Source organism: Bombyx mori, chromosome 22, assembly GCF_030269925.1.
Source record: "Bombyx mori chromosome 22, ASM3026992v2".
Taxonomy (NCBI): Eukaryota; Metazoa; Arthropoda; class Insecta; order Lepidoptera; family Bombycidae; genus Bombyx; species Bombyx mori.
Window position 1 is genome coordinate 6,687,473 of NC_085128.1, and position 20,641 is coordinate 6,708,113.

General features: G+C 35.8%; 1 protein-coding gene across 4 annotated transcripts in view; it reads right to left on the reverse strand.

The window, feature by feature from the left end:
• The window catches only part of LOC101741086 (elongation of very long chain fatty acids protein AAEL008004), a 34,246-nt gene that overhangs the window by 6,389 nt on the left and 7,216 nt on the right, over positions 1-20,641 (reverse strand). For 2 of the 4 annotated variants that reach the window (XM_004931894.4, XM_004931895.3), the window contains exons 2-5: positions 10,394-10,443; positions 1,066-1,134; positions 704-786; positions 518-625 (exon numbers count right to left, since the gene is read on the reverse strand). In XM_004931894.4, coding sequence (XP_004931951.2) covers positions 518-625; positions 704-786; positions 1,066-1,123 — 249 coding nt within the window. In that variant the 5' untranslated portion in view covers positions 1,124-1,134; positions 10,394-10,443. Of the gene's footprint in view, positions 1-517; positions 626-703; positions 787-1,065; positions 1,135-1,236; positions 1,416-10,393; positions 10,444-20,641 lie in introns of those variants that run through there. The other 2 variants (XM_062674893.1, XM_062674894.1) reach the window with 2 other exon arrangements.

The window sequence follows — 20,641 nt, forward strand, 5'->3', positions numbered from 1 at the left end:
AAAATCAATTTAAAATATTATATACGACAAATTTTGCTCACTACTAATAAATAAAATAAACCAAACACATTTCTGTTTACAATTTTAGCCAACAGAAATAGACAAGGCTTTGCAAGCTATCAAGTTCTCACCAAAATACAGTAATACAGAAGAAAGCATTTTATAAAAATCAATTTGGAATTATAATTTGGTAGGTACTAATTTACGAAATATGAAGAATAGCTTATTAGCTCATAGAGCCAACTAATATATATAGTATTGCCAAAAAAGGTATGGAATATTAGAAATTGTAAACCTTAATAAATGGTAAAAAAAATTTGAAGTCATTTTATCTTGGATGTGGAAAAATCTAACAAATTATTCCAGATCTAAGAATATTAGAGGTTATATTCTTGCACATTTTTACCAGAATTACGAAGAGATTTCAAATACATGTTAGATGTCTGGCCACAGGTCTACATAAAACAATTGTTTACTATTAATCAAACATTGATTTATATGCACAGTATATTCTTACCTCGTAGAAAAGCCATGCACTGAATATTACTTGGAGAAAGTTATATAATATTAGAAGATTTTTTAATTCATATGGTTTTCTATTTTCCATAAATTGTGGCCCTAAAACCTGCAAAAAAATCAGTAATTAAAAAAATCAGTAAAAATATAACATAATAATGAACAAATTATTTAGTTTAGTGAATACCTTGACTAGATAGACATAACTTAAACATATAATTAATGTGGGTAAAGGTGAGCTCATAAGGAACCATGGATTAGTCCGAGGGTCTGAAAAAGAAACAATTTTAATTTTAATATATCTATAACATAACTGCTTTGATACTTCACATTAAAATAGAATACTAATGGTTTTTCAAAGTAAACTGTGTGTAGCACGTAATAATTTAGTTTTAAATAATTTTAATTTATCACAACTTTATTCAAAAGGACATTAAACTGAAAGTTATATGAAGTATTGCAAGAAATTATGAAGTAACATTTTATTTTATTTTACTGGTTTGTTTTCTGACAAATATAAGGTTTGGTTTATGGGTAGTTTAAGCTTACCTCCATATTTATCCATAAATACGTGCATATCATTTAAATATTCCAGTATTAGTGCCATTTTGTAGTCTTCTGTAAAACAAATTATTTAAATTATTTTTTTGAAAAAATAACGTCAAGAAATACAGCTTTCGTTTCAAGTAGGTAGCGGTTATGACATTAGATAAAGCATACCCCAAAAATATATACTTTGTATGACTATTTCGTTTGTATTAACTTAAACATTTATTAATAGTAAAAATTATTTTAGTTCTTCATTTCATACTACAAAAATCAAAATGAAAATAGGTTATCCGGATATAGTTCTCAACGACAGTTGACACTGTTGACAGTCTTGTCACCAGTCACCTTCGATTACAAAAAAATTTGTAGGTTTCGTAGCGACTTGACGTACTGAGTCACTGTTCGGTGCTTACTAATTGATATAGTAGGTAGTATCAGAACAGTAGACAACATCAATCGCTCAATTATCGTGCCATCTGATAGTAATTATTTATTCCTTGAGTCTTGTGAATAGACCGGAACGTAACGGAGTCCTATGACTGAATGATGGGACATTTTTTAAGTGCAGATAAGACCGCCGCTTCGTGCCTTAAAGAGGGAGGCCTCAATCATCATAAGTGGGAACATCTCGTCTCCCGTCTAGATTATTAATAAAATCAGCGTCTAAGGCAATAACGAACGCAATATGCATTTTGGGTGTACAATAGTTTTCGTAGATCATCGAAATTTACTTAAATAAGCTATGAGAAAACTAAGCTGATAAAAGTGAATTAAAAGCAAGGGTGGAATCTAACCTTTATCAGACAACTAAGAGCTTAGGGGTATGATTTGATTGTACGTTACCAACAATATAGTATAATTTGCGTCAACACGGTTATACAACTAAGTTCGAGAAATGGGTGCCTCTTAAAATTATACAATGTACCTCTGAAATACATCATTGAAGGAGTTCAGGCACACGATGCACAAGCTTCACGCGCTTGGCGATACCTTCCACTGATCAAGGCCCCTAATATTACTTCGCAGTGTAAACTATGATTCGTCACAATAACTCCCGCAACCTATGAAATATTTAGAAAGGATATGGAGAAAAAAAACAAGTGTTGAAGTTTGTTTTGAGTTGTTGATTGGGTACACTAATGAAGGCACTTTACGATAGAATTTTAACATATGATGAAAAGTGGATTCTCTAAGATAATCGCAAATCAAAATTTGAATGAAATCATTCAGATCAAGTAGGCACTAAAGCGAAACGCATCCACAAAAGTGTGTACAGTCAATGTGATAGTCGTTCCACACTTAAACTTACAGAAGGTAGGTAGCTTATTGAGATTTAGCGCATCAATAGCACGTTGTTATTGAGAAAAAACTTGATCAATTATCTAGGTGACTAATCAACATCTATAACTCACGAGAATCAACCTTGACTGGTCAAACGGTATTTGTCATTATTGCTCCACGAGAACGCAATTGTTATAGCTCTAAATGATCATTGTTTATTTCGGAATTTGGACAGTTTGTAGTAAATAATAATAAACGCCTTAGGAACAAAAATGTATAGAATTTGCAGACTGTTCTATTGCAACTGTAATAGCTTTTTCTCGAGATGCAAAAATGTAGCAATGTACCTAATAACGGCGCAAATATGTACTTAAAAAAATGTGTATGTAGTTATCATTATAAAACCGCATAAAATAGTATGAAAATTTCATCAATATGTACTTCAAATAACTAGTAAAGATTTACCTGTTCATTAGTAAGTGTACGTTAATGTAGTTGTAGTTTAAGCAAAATAATATGTTCAAGCGATGCGGACCTGTGTGATGCTTATACGAACAAAATAATTTAACGAACGAAAAAGTTTAACGATGAAAATATACAAATATTTGTGTCGTAAGGATGCTTAGATAATATTCACCCTCTCCTTAAGGACTGGGTGAATCTTGACCAACTATGCTTTACTTCTAGTTTGACACACGTGTTTACCACCTGTTGTTGCGCATAGTTGTAAGTTCCTTCAGTGTATAAAGGGGATGGCCCATTTTAGGCCCAAAGCGGACAATAGATTATAGAAAAAATACTTAGTGCATTAATTTTGTCATAAATAAATATGCATTTACTTTCTTGCAAATAAGCGCCACTATAGTTTACAATAAGTAGTTTAAAAAAAGTAACTCTATTGAAAAAACAAGGATTTTTATATTTGCGGGAAAAATATTGCCAGCTTCAAATCCTTTTACGTATGAAGTAAATATTTTGAGTATATAAATAAAACATATAAATAAATCATTTTAAGCATTATCATTAATCAAACGATTTTAATGGATTTTATGCACATAAAATAACATCGAAGACATACCCATTGGACTTTAACTTGTAACTATACTTGAGACCTTAGAACTTATACCTCAAGGTGGGTGGCGCATTTACGTTGTAGATGTATGTGGGCTCGAGTAACCACTTAGCAACACCAGGGTGGCTGTGAGCTCGCCCACCCATCTAAGCAATAAAAAAAACTTTACTAGTATTGTTATTTAAATATGTACAACTAAAACAAAAACATAAAAAATAATGTGTACTCGTAAAAAAAAGATTAAGATATAAATCAATTATCGGTTATTTAAAAAAATAATCGATATATGAATTTCATATAATTATTTTTCTTTATACTGACAACACTGAATTTAATCTGACTGACTGATACTTCGCTTGCTGCTTGTGGTGTTGTGCTTGCGTACAAAATGGATGTGTTTTGATTTTTCTTCGATTTATTTTACTTTTATCAATAACGTTTCATACTACGACTAAAAAACATTGTTTGAATTGTGGTTTTACCCTGACCGAGATTTAAAACCGTGTATATGCTCTCCTTTGCTATCTTTAGATGATACTAATTGTGTATGAAGATGAAGAAAATATAGATATTTAAAGAATTAAGTGTGTTTTTATACCCTATTGGATAAAAATACATTAGGAACATCTTAAACATTAAGAAAAGAAAAGTTCTTGAAGTATCTCACAATCCGAGACTTATTTATATAGAAAATTAACCTCAAAACGAGTTTTTATTTTTATTATATTTTTTATAATAGTGGCGTCAATTTCAATATATTTTTTAGATATCCAATACATTTAAGAATTTGAATCAGTACATTTTTATAGTAATATTTGATGTCCATCTTGGGCCTAGCACACTATGGAGAGTGGGCAATCCCCTTTGTTGGAGGAGAGCCGACGACAGTGTGGTTGCGAGGTGGATACTGACAGTATGGGCAGACGCAGGCTGCTTGCCTCATGTAGTAAAGCCGAGCTCTCGCATATTATCGTATTAAATTAGTAGTTACAATTGATTAATTTCGACATTTTTCTTACTCAAAAGACAGATTCAGACTCATTTGGCTCCGCAACCGTGAGTCAAGGTCAAGGTCAACGAGTACAATTTGTTTTTAAATTGAGGTTATTCTATTATATAAAATCAAAAATATAGTATTGTGAAAATAAATGCTTTTTAAATCTTTAAGTGATAGTAGAACATTGTAGCGAAGTTGAGTGAATTGTTTTATTTTGTTAATCTTGTATTTCTTCAAGTTTTAACGTGTATTTATTAACTGTGTAGCATCTATATGTGCAGCAGTACACAGATGTTGGCAAATGAAACAAAACCTGGACGTGGCTTTTCGGGCTATTCAAAAAATCCACTGAAGTCTCAGTAAATAACCACTATTATTATTATTATTGAGACTTGATTGATTTCATCTCATCAATTCTCGTTTCATTTAATTTCATCTTATTCCGCTTCATATCGTTTTTTTTACAATAATATAATATATGTCGTGGATAACGACTTTTAGTAATATTAAGAAGTTGTTTTGACTATTATTTTAAATGATGAAATGTTGTTTTGATAAATGTCACAAAGTGTAGGGTACACTACGTGGTGCCACAGTATAAAATGGCGGTACGTGGACAGAGTCGTGGCATTCCGTGTCAGACAGTCATTCAGTCCGTATCAGACGGTCGGTTCGTCTCAGTCAGTGAGTCAGTCAGTCAGTCAGTCGGTCTGTCGGTATGTGCAACGAAACTGTCGGTTTATCCTGTCATTGTGAAAGTTGTGTGTGTTGAGTTTCAATAACTATTATTCAAAAAGTTTTATTGACGTTCAATCGAATACGAGTGATGACGGAAACTACCGCTTAGCCATCCCTGGTGGCGCTGCCGTCGACATCAGAAGTGGGATCAGGACTCTACTCTCACTGGCGTGACGTGTTTGAACATGTTCAAAGTACAGCGAAAAAAAACATGATGCAGATCAGAAATCAGAATACCAGTAACGGTATCTGAGATCACGGGTCGAAAATTCATCGGGAACAGACAGATGCCGATCCATGTGCTTGGTGCGCTACGGTTGATATGTACCTCGATGAACGTCTACTGGATGGTGCATAGCTCATTGTAGTCTTCAGTGGGGCCCTGAAAGGCGGTGCCTTATCATGTTGTCGCGGATTTCACAAGTAAGTGTCACATGGAGGCATTTGCGACTTATTTCTCGCTCGTTATGCAAAATTCTTGTTGCGACGCTTATCAATTTAAGCAATGGTAAGCCACAAAAGCGTGAATGGTAAGCCACAAAAGCATACGCAAGTCGTGTAATAACGTCTGCTACCTCGATGGAAGATCTGAGCCACGAAGAAATCGTCACATCTTACGTTCTGGCTCATGTTGCCCAGTTGACTCTCGACTTATCACATGGCATTTACTAGCGGAAATACGACACGTAACACGCTTTTGCAAGAAATTAAGGCAAGTGCAAGTCTCAAGTGAAACTTCGATCGCAATAATGGATCTGTCATGACGAGTGAGTAGTTCCGACACGAATCGTTTTTAAGCCAATGACTACTGCTACAGTTACATGGCACTAGTGCAGTAAACCAGGACATGAGACTGTGAATTGTCGCTGAAACTTTAGAATCTACTAGATTCAATACCAATAACATTACACGTTCGATGACTTCGGGCTCCAACAAGCAAGCAAACAAGAAAGCAAGCAAGTTTCCGTGGGGAAGAAAAATGGACACATCTGAAGTCATCGTGACCTGTAAGATAAGACGTCCGGTGCGTTCGTGTCTGGCGATGCGGCGGGGTTCGGGTCCCGCTGGCGGATGCCAGTTTTTCTGGTGAAGTGCGTGCTTGACAAGTGTTTGCGGTTGGCTTCCGCAGTGTGGGAGTAACATCGTGTAGGAGAGGTGGAACCCGCAAAATTGTAGTTTGCGTGGTGACTGGTAAGATTTGCTGTGGTAAAAAGTTTGCGTGGTGGTAAAATGTCTTGTGAGTCTGCACAGGTAGCCGGAGGTGAGTCTTCCGCGGTCGCGGCCTAACCAGTCCGCGAGAACCGGGCAGATCGCCTCGACGGTACGGAGGCCGGCCGACGGGTCCGCCAAACGACGAGACCACGCCTCTAGCACGGACTGCCGAGATTGGAGCCCCCGCGCTCCGGCTACACTTGCGCTAGGGCGCGCCACCTCGTAGGAGACTGTGAGGTATCCTTGAATGACTCTGACTACGATCGCGCGCTGCCGGCGTCGCAGCGCGGCGACTTTCTCATGGGTAAGGACGTGGCACCAGACGGGTGCTCCGTATAGTGCCATCGACCGCACGGGTACCATCACCATGCCTATTTCTGCCGTGAAGCAGTGTGTATTTCGGTTTGAATGGTGGGGCAGCGGTTGTAGCTGTGCTAAGACCTTGGAACTTGTGTCTCGGGGTGGATGACGCGTTTGCGTTGTGGATGTCTGTGGGGCCCAATAACTACATGGCACCAGGTGGGCTGTGAGCTCGTGCATAGTCCAAGCATCTAAGCAAAAACATTGCCACGAGTTGCCGCCGAGGCAAATTGATGGCGCGATGTCATCGACGGCCGCGAGCAACGCAGCAGCGGAGCAACGCCGTGACGTGCCGGTAGCTGCGTAACATCTGGTATTTTGGTAAATGAGAAAATCTGGTGAGTCGTTTTTATTTTTATTTGGAATCTGGTACCGAATGTTCTCTTGTCGAGAAATCTTTATACGATGGTTCTCATAAAAGGTTTCTGTTGTTTTGACCCAAAACTGTACAGAACAAATCCTATGCGATGGTTTATTACTTACCTATTGTATGTCATGTACTACCTGATAGTTGTTTTAATCGGTTCAATGAGATTGAGCATTCAGCGAAATAGAACACTTAAATCTAGTGTCCTTAATCAAAGCCCAGACTTGCGTTATTGATGACCAAGCTCGCGATGAGCTCATGGAATTGTTCTTGACAAGAAGTGCTAGAAACAAATCTTTTTTTAAATTGTTTTATCCAACGTATAAAAAGGGTGAGCCCTCTTGAGCTTTTAATAGTTCGCGTGCCATACCCCCAAAGATTTTTACCGATATGTGATACTGAAAAAGTTTCAGAACCTTCAAACTGACATTGCTGCAAGTACTCTAGAACAATGAATGTTGATTGACTGTCGATTAGAGTCACAGGGATGACTGTTGATTAGAGTCACAGGGATGACTGTTGATTAGAGTCACAGGGATGACTGTTGATTAGAGTCACAGGGATGACTGTTGATTAGAGTCACAGGGATGACTGTTGATTAGAGTCACAGGGATGACTGTTGATTAGAGTCACAGGGATGACTGTTGATTAGAGTCACAGGGATGACTGTTGATTAGAGTCACAGGGATGACTGTTGATTAGAGTCACAGGGATGACTGTTGATTAGAGTCACAGGGATGACTGTTGATTAGAGTCACAGGGATGACTGTTGATTAGAGTCACAGGGATGACTGTTGATTAGAGTCACAGGGATGACTGTTGATTAGAGTCACAGGGATGACTGTTGATTAGAGTCACAGGGATGACTGTTGATTAGAGTCACAGGGATGACTGTTGATTAGAGTCACAGGGATGACTGTTGATTAGAGTCACAGGGATGACTGTTGATTAGAGTCACAGGGATGACTGTTGATTAGAGTCACAGGGATGACTGTTGATTAGAGTCACAGGGATGACTGTTGATTAGAGTCACAGGGATGACTGTTGATTAGAGTCACAGGGATGACTGTTGATTAGAGTCACAGGGATGACTGTTGATTAGAGTCACAGGGATGACTATCATTGAACACTTGTAGTCACAGGGATGACTATCATTGAACACTTGTAGTCACAGGGATGACTATCATTGAACACTTGTAGTCACAGGGATGACTATCATTGAACACTTGTAGTCACAGGGATGACTATCATTGAACACTTGTAGTCACAGGGATGACTATCATTGAACACTTGTAGTCACAGGGATGACTATCATTGAACACTGATAGTCACAGGGATGACTATCATTGAACACTTGTAGTCACAGGGATGACTATCATTGAACACTGATAGTCACAGGGATGACTATCATTGAACACTTGTAGTCACAGGGATGACTGTCGATTAGGGTCACAGGGATGACTGTCGATTAGGGTCACAGGGATGACTGTCGATTAGGGTCACAGGGATGACTGTCGATTAGGGTCACAGGGATGACTGTCGATTAGGGTCACAGGGATGTCTGTCGATTAGGGTCACAGGGATGACTGTCGATTAGGGTCACAGGGATGACTATCATTGAACACTTGTAGTCACAGGGATGACTATCATTGAACACTTGTAATCACAGGGATGACTATCATTGAACACTTGTAGTCACAGGGATGACTATCATTGAACACTTGTAGTTACAGGGATGACTTAGTTACTGTGTACATGAATTGTATGGGGAGAACTTGCAGCAGTAGTAAATCACTTATTTTCGTTTGTGTAATCTTTCAATGTCGTTATAGAATTTGTGTTTAGAATAAAAATTATTTGATGACTTTTAAATTTTCCGATAAGTCGTAAAGTGTAGTCAGGAGTGATCGAGCGGAATAAGTGTTTCCGTGGATGTTTTTGATTGTAGGTTAACAATCACACGAGGACGTGTGACGTGTCAGAATGGCCGTGTCGTGGATAACGACTTTTAGTAATATTAAGAAGTTGTTTTGACTATTATTTTAAATGATGAAATGTTGTTTTGATAAATGTCACAAAGTGTAGGGTACACTACGTGGTGCCACAGTATAAAATGGCGGTACGTGGACAGAGTCGTGGCATTCCGTGTCAGACAGTCATTCAGTCCGTATCAGACGGTCGGTTCGTCTCAGTCAGTGAGTCAGTCAGTCAGTCAGTCGGTCTGTCGGTATGTGCAACGAAACTGTCGGTTTATCCTGTCATTGTGAAAGTTGTGTGTGTTGAGTTTCAATAACTATTATTCAAAAAGTTTTATTGACGTTCAATCGAATACGAGTGATGACGGAAACTACCGCTTAGCCATCCCTGGTGGCGCTGCCGTCGACATATATAACTATAGAAACCCTTTAATTAAGGTTTTATAAACTCAACACTGGGAACAGTGGCATCACAAGAAGCGAGTTGCCATACTGAAAAGGCATCAGACAGGGATAGATTTTTATTATGATTTTAAAATATCAAGAATCGCCGTACTATTATAACCTAGCTGTAAATTCGTTCCTATGGGAATGGTTCACTAACACCCGTTTATGTTATAACTACCAATTGTATACCAGGTGCCGCAAAGCTATTTAATATGGGGCTGCAAATTAAAAAAAGGTTTGTAATTTATGACTTTATTTTCTTCGGTTTTCGCGAGTCATAGATTTAATTAAAGCTGTACCTATATATAAATTCATTATTTTCACGTTTCAAATACTTTAAAGTTACTGTGGCGGTAGAGAACTAACGTGTTATTCGTCAGCATTTGAATGTTATGCTGACCACCGTCTTAATTTTGTTTATGAAAAATAAGAATTGTTGTTTCCCTTTAATTAAGTTTATTCAAACAAGATGCACTGATTTTCTCGCTAGTTCTTCTCAGTGGGTCGAGATTACGATCCGGTGCTAGATTCTGCGAAGCACTGCTCTTGCTAGGCGTTAGTGTTACCAAATTCTCTCAGGTTAAGCTCGTGAGCCTATTTAACCCGGAATAGCCCCTTAGGCTATTCGCGAATAGTTAGGGGAAAAAAGATCTAAGACTACCTTGAGGTGCGCCTATTTTTTGGGGTATAATAATTCACGATAAAATAATCCCGGATGTTAGATCTCTAAATTTATTTCACTGATTTTATTCTTTATTGTACACCTAAAATGATTAGAGTGAAGAATTTTCACCAAAGAGGAATTCAAATATTTGAAATGATTAAATTTGATTAAATTTGATGTTGGTATCTAATTTATGTATAGAATCGTAGCTTACCTTAATATTATTTATGTTTTCGAGGCAATTGTCTTAGTTCTGTCCTCCTTCTGAAAACAAAAAAAGTTTTGTGCTTGAGTCATTCGTTTAATATATTATTATGTAAGTATAGCCCTAACTTAGAACTTTTAGCAACAATTCAACAAAAACTATTTATATTTTTGATGCTGTTTATTTAGAAAAGGTTTTAAAAAAGATGTGTGATCTCGTGGGACACCGGATAGGAACGAAGTTCCTTATTAAAAAAATATTAATTTTAAGTTCTATTCGAGGTATAAAGAGAATAATTATTCCGGTATACATTTTTTATTATGATTTTCTAATTGATAAAAAAAAGCTATTTTACAAAGTTATCAACTTTATTTTATTCAAAATGATTTACAAAAAATATATAATAATAATAGAACAAAGAAACAGCTTTTTATATGAATAATAATAATAACCGTCATCACGTAGACTATATATTAGACACTGTATAGCCATCTACTCTATCTCATCTACTACGACTATACATAAATAATAAAAATCTTACGTTACGGAGGTTTTTTTCCGGTTAGGGTACACCTTCGCATCGTCACATAAGCAACTTCGTTCCAAAAAAAATTCTAATTATGAATTTGAAGTCCTCGTGGTCTCAAGGATAAGACTCCCGGAGCATTGATATTCGAACGATGTGACTGTGCCGGTGTTCTAATCCCGCAGGCAGGTACCAACAATTTTTTCTAATGAAATATATAGGTACTTCATAAATGTTCATGAATTACTTCCATAATGAAGGAATAACCTGTCCTGGTAATGGAAAGGCCTCCGGGCCACCAGTAAACTTTCAGTCATAAAAAAAAGTGAAGGAATAGCATCGTGTAAAATCAAACGTGCAAAAATTATAATCTGCGTAATTACTGGTGGTATTACGCCCGTCTTGTCAGCGCGCACGGGTAGGTAATACCACCGCCCATTTTTTACATAAAGCAGTAATGCATTACGGCAGGCGCTTGGGTGATGTAGTGTAAAACAGACTACGAACTCATGTAACAAGGCGGGTGACGGCATTTACGTTGTTGATTTCTATAGGATATGCTAACCATTTAACTCCAGGAGGGCCGTGAGCTTGGCCACCCAACTAAGCAAAAAAATCATATAATATGAATCATAATATATGTAACCATGTTTTATACGATTGTAATTATATATGCATTACAGGACGGTCTATGTGAATTTTTAATGATTAATTTTTCTAAGCCTATGCAACACACTTGCAACAATCTCATTCCCGATCCTGCGGACAGAATGGAAAGCAGTCGACGTCGCCCAAAACACGTCATCTCGGATCCTCCCGATCCACAAACGGTGCTTCTAGGTACTTCAAGCACCGGTCACCGTTCTCGTCGAACCCGTCGCTTGCGACGAAGGGCTCGACGAGTAAATTAACTCTCAGACACAGCCCACTGAGTTTCTCGCCGGATCTTCTCAGTGGGTCGCGTTTCCGATCCGGTGGTAGATTCTGCGAAGCACGACTCTTGCTAGGGTTCGTGTTAGCATCGTCGTCAGGTTAGAGCCCCGTGAGCTCACCTTCTAGTTAAGGTTCCGCTGGAATAGCCTCTCTAGGCTACCAGCTTAGGTAGAAAAAAAAAAAAAGAAAAAAGCAACAATCAAAATTAATAATAATTGTATACCCATTTCTATACATTTATAATAAAACAAGTATTAAATTAAAATGTATTCAAATATTTATGTATCGTATTATTGCAGTATTATCTATTTTCAAAGTATTTATTTCCTACGAGCGATTTTAGTATGATGAAACGATTACTATTTTATGAACTTGTTAAATCATAAAATCTTTCAGAGTTACTATTATTTATTATCACAAGCAAAAAACATACTGCGTATTTTATTTAAAATGTAAATCATTCATTAATAAAAACATTGCCATGGACAGCAACATTCTTATGTCTTCTGTCCATTCTGTCCATCGATTTCTGCTTCTGTTCTGATGGAGAGTTAAGATCAGATACATATTAGCATATGTTTCAATACCTGATTCGTCCATCAATTGGGAAATAATCTTCTTAACCTATAACTATGAATTTTTGCAGTCACTATCACACACTCAAGGTTTTCTAAACCATTAAAAAAATATATTGCTTAGATTGATGGACGAGCTCACGGCCCACCTGGTGTTAAGTGGTTATCTGAGCCCATAGACACATACAATGTAAATGCTGTCACCCACCTTGAGATATGAGTTTTAAGGTCTCAGTATAGTTGGTCTCAGTATGTCAGACAGGCATGCGGCCCACCTGTTCGTGTGTGGTTACCGTCGCCCATGGACGTCAGCAATTCAAAGGGCAGAGTAAACCTGCTTCCTAAATAATTTTAAGTAAATTTTGTTCATAAATGACAATTTCAAGAAATTAATTTATTATAGAAATTTGGGTATTTGAAATTTCATTTACCATTATTTTTATGAATTGTCGATCATGAATATTATGGTTTTATGCGATATTCATAAATGTTATCTTGACCTATTTCGACTAGGTGTGTCTACAGTTGGTTCGTGTGATAAGATACAAGCTAGACACGTCAGATATAGTGATACGACAGATATTTTTCCTATCGTGAAATCGTGCGAGATAACAGTAATAAATATTGTTAAGTCTATCTAATTTTACCGAAGCTTATAACGCGCGAAATAACTGCAATTTCGCGTGGATTGAAGGTTTATGCAAGTTATGCAAGAATTTTAGTATTAGCACTTGTAGCTTGTCATAAGAGAATTCCAGAAAGATATAATGAAACCGTTACGCATTATAATAAAATAAAACTTGCATGTTTCACGCTGTGAAAAAACAAGACTAAAAATTACAGTACAGCTAAAGCAGTGAAATATATCTGCCAACAATCACTGTCACATTGTGTAATTTTATAATAAGATATTTTAGGGTTGGCTATTACTATAATATAATAATGACCAAAAAAAACCATTTCATAATTGTTTTTTTTTTGCCAAAATATTAAGTTATATAGTTTATAAATCTATGCGAGAGCAAAGGAGCGTTGTACTTATCTATCTAACTTATCCACCTAAAATTGTAAATTACAGAAATAATAAAACAGTAAACCTTTGTATTAATGTGTAGTTGGTTAAAAGTTCATTCAAAAATAAATTTGCAATATTACATTATTTGCTAACTAATTACACTGGTCATCATTTTTAATAATTAAATTACATGTCTTATCTTTGTTTGATGCATTTCTAAGAATTTAAAACACAATTGATACGTGTCCCTTGTGAGATTTGTGAACTAAGTTCACGAGTGAGAATTCTTTGGATATTTTTTTCTTCACACAGTATGCGTGACCAACAAATACGATTGTACAGTCATGTAAATTTGTTGTGGGTCGATTCTGTTCATAAATCTATACATAGGTTATGTTCACAAGCGACTTAACCCAAGGGCGGATCCAGCTTTTGCGCCAGGAGGGAGTCACATAGTCAAATTTTCGATGCGCTCGTTCCCAAACGCTTGCCATCATACAAAGTTATTATATTATATTAAATTAATTAAATATTGAAGGTATGTAGTTACATAAAATCTGTATAGTGACAAAATATATAAATAAAATCATTAGGTTCAATTAGTGGTTCACCTAAGTCCTGGAACCAGCTCAGGGGGGGGGTCATGACCCCATGACCACCCCCCCGGAATCCGCCGTTGACTTAACCAATGAAATAATAACATCGTGCAGCAAAATATGGCTGCAACATCGTAAGAGTTGTTACTGGTAGTAAGACTTTGTGAGCCCATATGTGTTGAAATCACTTCCCGTCTATATTTTCGATTGATAGGATAAGTATAGCCTCTTTTAATGGAATTGAGACTGTTCTCACGTCTCGAAATGCGAATGGTGACATTAACATTGTTATTTTATGTTCTCATGGACTACATCAATTAAAGATTAGAATTTCTATTAACTCGGGTAATATTTTAATACCTGGTTGTGATATAATGAGAATGCATTTATTGCCAATAATAGCATCGAACTCGTTGCGATTTTTGTATTATTTGGAAGTTATAGTTGAAATTTCAACACAGCTCTCAGTTCAAAGTAAGGGTTTTATTTTGAAGGCCTTGAATAGGGACAACTCGTAGGTTTTATTGAATTATGTGTCCAGTCGTTTGAAGATAATCTCTTCTTAAGTGCTCTTTTCGGAGTTGCCAAATCGAAATTCAAACGTGTTGGTCAATTCTTTCCAGACGGTGTCTAATCATAATACGAAAAAAACGTAGTATTTTAGAATGTCTCGATCTACATGACAATATTACATAACGTAGTTTAAGACAAAACTGGCTTAGGGAGGAAATCAATGAAGTAGGAAACCTAGGTCTATGGAGGAAATACAGTATGACTTAAACTAAATATATTCTACGCCGTCAAAGTATCTAGGCTGCAAATTTTTAGTGAAAACTTTTTTGATGAATTCGATTAAGAAATTTATTTCACATTTACGCTTGTAAAGTTTTCAAATGAGAAATTAATTTAGAATTTTCAATAAAGTCCCGAAAACCATGATTACTTAACTAATTCTTAAATTCTAAGATCAAGACGTGAGCAGGGTCAAAACTCATTTAAGCATTGCAACCGACATTGGACCGACAAATTGGAAATAGCTGTCGTTAAACAAGTTTATATTTGGGGATGTTTTGTACTTTATAGTTTTAGCTTACTGATAGGCAACAGTAGGCCGTAAACTAACTGGGTCATTGGTTGCACGTCGAGTTAAGTAACAGAGAACAGCACGGGTCGCGGTTCTCTTACAAGAGCAATGTGCGAGTTTTGTCTCGTTATACTTGCACCATGCACTGGTATCTCAACACCACAAAAACATTAGCGATTTCATAAAAATAAAACAGTCTAAATCTGGTTTCGAAATTTAGAACATCGAGATTTAGCAATTTCGCTTGTTAAGGACTGCGATACTATTTCAATATTAATTGCATGTGCTTTAGCGGGAAGTTTAATGTTGTAAACTACAATAGTTTTAATTGTAATCATTTATTTTTAAAGAAGAAATTACTATTCACTGCTGTATAGTAAAGTTTTCTTTTTTGGTATTTTTTTATGTTTCATTTAGTTTTACTGTTGATGATAGTTTTTGTGTAGTCTCCAGAGTTGTTCTGGAAATGTAGCAAGTACTGATTGCACATCTGCTAACCATTGCTTTCATGGTCGTCGCGTGGGAATGGACGAACTTGGAATTATAATTATTTTTACATGCCAGTGGACTTAGTCGGCCTCTTGAATACAAACGTCAAACAATATTACCTTAATTTACATTAGAACACATACTGCGGCAGTTCAGAATTAAGATATTCGAACGGTTATTCTACCAATACCATATTATACAATTCCAATACCGAAAAAAATATTATGTACCTAAATCAGTTAGTATCAATTAATAGTAGAGAAGGAGAATAAAATGGTCTACTACTTTATGTTCTGTGAAAGCAAATGCGGCGTTTTATTATATACTTTAGTTAAAATAGTAGTTTATTGTAACAATTAAACGATAAATAATCTGCCTTTTCAAAGCATCATTATTGGATTACTCACGGAAAACCTTATGAATAAAACTCATTATTTTATCTTTCATACTTTATTGTTTGAAGTTGGTTGCGGGGAAAAACATGTCAAATTGACATTCAAGTAGTGTCCCTGGTATTTACAATCGACGAGCATAAATAAAAGATCAAGAGCAATACTGACAACGAAGAAATGGTCATTTGTTCAGGTCACATTATTAAATACGAAGCTAAACTTAAGTTTTTTTTTATTGCTTAGATGGGTGGACGAGCTCACAGCCCACCTGGTGTTAAGTGGTTACTGGAGCTCATAGACATCTACAACGTAAATGCGCCACCCCACAATGGCCAACTTAATTTATAGGTGGTATAAGAAATTGGTAGAATCTGAGTGTAGAGATAATAAATAGAAATTATTGTAACTATATTGTCTACCCCCAGGTATATTTTTAACGATTGGTACTGATGGTCTTTCATAAAAAAATCGTTTTACAATTTTTATCTCTAATATGCAATGTGAATTCTATAATGAGGCTTTAGAGGGTTAAATACAAAACTGCCAAGACAAACTGAAACAGTCTCAATAAATAACCGCCACCCGCCACCGCCATACCGATACTTTTTCATCCTATCTCATCTTGTTTTTTACAACCAGCTCAACTTTCAATATGTAGTGCAACCGTCTCTTTTTTCGAAACATCGTTGTGTGGTATATACATGGAATATATCTTCCTAAAAATTTCTGAGTATTTTTTTTGTTATACTGAGATACGGCCCGCGAGAAGGACGTCATTAAGCTGTAAGGTTCTGTTTTTTGCCATTTAGTTACACGGCAAAAATAGAAAACACATAAAATTATGTATTATGTGTGAGTTTTCTTTTTTTCTCTTTTATAGCAGTTAATATGTAAAGAAATAGGTTTTATTTCATACGACATAAACTAGTAAATTATAACAAAATTGTTTTCATTCTAATGATAACGTTTTAGTAATGAATTAAATAGTGTGGCATTGTTTAGTATAATTACAATTGGAAAAATCTTATTTAAACAAAGAAATTTACTAATTGATTGTTCTGGTTTTTTATTGATTATTTATTTAACGGCCGTCTGGTGTAGTGGTAAGTGACATGGTCACTACACAAGGGGGTCGTGGGTTCGAATCCCGCCAAGGGAAGATATTTGTATGATAAATATAAATGTCTTTTCCTAGGTTATGGATGTATATTAAATATATGTATGTGTATAATAAAAATCTTACATTTATATCCGTTATCTGGTACCTGTAACACAAGTTCTTTACGAACTTATCACGGGGCCGGTTAACGTGGCGTCATTGTTTGTAAATATTTATTTATTTATTTATTTTATTTATGGGGACCGATACTTTTTCGTAATAAGTACAGTCAAAATCTGTTATAACGACATCGAAGAGACTGCTCATATTCAGTCGTAAAAACCGATAGTCGTAACAACCGGTGATGTTTAATGTGTGTCGTGCAAGTACAAACAAATCGATAGGGATTTATTGGAAAAATATATTTACATAATACGCGATTTTTCTTCAAAATTAATTTGTTTTATTTTTCTTTGCGACATTTTGAAAGTTTCACGAATAACTCCACAAAGTTTTGGTGCTTGTGTATAGATAAGTAACAAACTAACTGAAGAGATATGAAGAAGCGGGCTTTGACTCTACCGCATGCACGTGTTTTGTTTCTAAGAATTAGAAAAGACCCTACACTAAACTAAATCCTATTGTTTTCTTTCCTGATTTTAAAAGCCATTGAAGACAAATGTGCATACCTATTCAAATTGTTTACAATACAGCTGAGCCGGTCGTTCTAACAGATCTAATTCTCCGAAATATTAGATAAATGTGGTCGTTTTATGAGGTATGTCGTTATTACCAATGTCGTAGAAAGCAATATTTTTAATAAGGCGGTCATATAGCATTCAGCCGGGACCTTTGTTCTTGGTTATTATAACCGGCATGTTGTATTAAACGATGTCGCAGTAAACGGTTTTGACTGTATATACTATAATTGTGTTTGTAACTATTCAAATACTCAAGTGGCTCCCTACAAGCTATGGCTGGAACGCCCTCATATTACCCTTCCTTTAGTCTTCTGTTTTTCCCCTATTTGTTCGCTGGTAAATTAAGGGGCTATAACAGCTACGCGCGGACGGGTGGGGGAGTTCACGGACTCAACTAAATCAACTAAGAATTTGTCAATACAGGCTCTAGTAAGAGCACTGCTTTGCAGAATGTACCACTGAAAAGGTCCGGCGAGAAACTCAGTGGGTTGTGTCTGTGGGTTAGTCCTTTTACCGAATGCGACGAAGAGTTCAGACGGTGGACCAGGACGAAGGAGGAAGAGGACGGTGACCGATGCTTGAAGTGACTAAAATCACCGAGAGTGGATCCAGGAGATCCAACAAGACATGTTTCGGTCAACGACGGCTTTGCCTTGCCCTGTTACCTGTATCGGATTTGGATTCTGTATAATCCTTCTTCTCCACGCTACGTTCCGAAGTGCATTGAATTTTAATGCTTGGCATTAATTTTTTGATGTCAGAGAAAACTTGTAATAATATTGTAGATTCCTGTACACTCATCATCATTCTCCTGCCCTTCTCCCAGTCACCTAGGGTCTGATCAACATGTTTTCTTCTTCCATACTCTTCTATCATATACAGTTTCTTTGCTCAATTCCCTCTTACATATATCGTCCTAGAGGCAAGACTCTATACTGTACTATATTATATAATTGCTTTTTAACTGTCGAAACCGTCTATCTCTGGAATGGTTTTTCAACAAAAAGTTTTTTTATCAATCTGTGATCCAGCGGCCGACCTTTGCATCATTACTTAAAAATCATTGTTGCGACAATTGCCAACATAATATTAATGTCCTAATACGATTTCCTGATGCAATCTTTAAAATTAATTAACTAGGCAAAATACCTACATTATTAATAATAGAAAAGTACATATATATACTACATAGTTTCAATAGAAATACGTACTAAGTAGGTATATAACAAGATAGCTTTAATAAATTATAATTGTAATAATATCATAATCACGAAAATGTGTTTGATTGTTCTTATGCAGCGCAACGAGTTATAATAGGCATAGGAATGACAAAATGCTTTTTGTTGTGGCAAAAAAAACGTACTTCATTGCTTTAGAATTACATATTTTACGCAGGTGAAACCGTTGGGTCGTCACCTTGTGTAAAATTAAATTGCGTTTATTGCGTTTATTTTATTATAGTTTAGTTTATTTTAATGACGATGGTAATAATATTAATTCATTGATATCGGCGTTTTATAACAACGTGACGCTTAAGTGGACGAAATATTTTTAGTACTGACAGCAATATTGTATGTAATATGATTTTGTCGGTACCTATCGTCGTCATCTACAGTGGCGCGTGTTTGCACGCTATCGGAGACGTCGAAAACTCCATTTTGTTATTGTAATTAGTTTTCAATGTATAGCATTTCCAGCAGAACTCCAGTAGATAGAAAGCATGTGTGATTCGTCTCACAAATAGGGCTGCCACAATTAAAATTGTGACATTATAATTGAAACTCCTATTTTACTATTTTCAATCTGAAAGCGTGAGTGATTAATTTCTCATGATTGTAGAGCCTAATGAATCCATGTAATACAAGGTTCATTGGAATAAATCGCTGTTGCTCTAGTTTTATATTTTATTATTAGTCACTTATTTATAATAAGTTTTGTACATTTTGAATGTAGTCGTATTAAAGTTAAATGATACAAAGATTTTTCTATAGCCTTTTATAATATTTTTAATAAACAAAATATTTCTAATATTTCTAATAGCTGTGGTCTAGTAACCATAATCGTATTTATATAATTAGTGTATCAAATTCTGAGAATGGGCGTAAAATCAATCGGAACATAATTAGTATTACTGATGTCGCTGAACATATTATGCAGAAAACGATTCGTCCACTTTTTTCATTGGACACCGGTAGCGAAAAAGAAATACAGTACAAAATACAAGGTCAGCGAGCATTGCTAACTCTGACTCTTGTGCAGACGAACGAACGCAGACACGCAGGCTTGTGACGATCTTCTACTTAACTATATTTGTGTAACTCATACAGTTTATTTACTTCCACAATCACAGATACAATCTAACCTGGTTCTTTGGTCGGAAATTAGAAAAATAAATTGGGTACTTTCGAAGGTTTCAAGGTGATTTTTCATGTTTTAAGGCCTTGTGTGTTGATATTGATGAAGAGCTACATACGGTTTTGTTTCCATTGAAACTTGGTTTTCTAACAATGTGGATGAAATCATCGATCTCGGTAGTTGATTTTCGCATCGATTCCGTAACGTTACGAAGTACTTTTGTTGGGTCATTATTAACGACAAGATTGCTAACAATGTATGAATGATGTTGCATTCATTTGTCAAGGTTTTTATTTCACTGTACAAATGCAATGTATTCGATTTTCTATGGTACCTATTGTGGTTTTAAATATGACGTCACTTGTTGCAACATTAACTGCTATAATTCATTGTTCAGCGATGTCATAAGCTGATATTAGGTTTTTGTAAAAGTAAAAATGTTTATTGTAGCACTAGCCACGCATTAAACGATTGTTTTTTTATCTATTATTT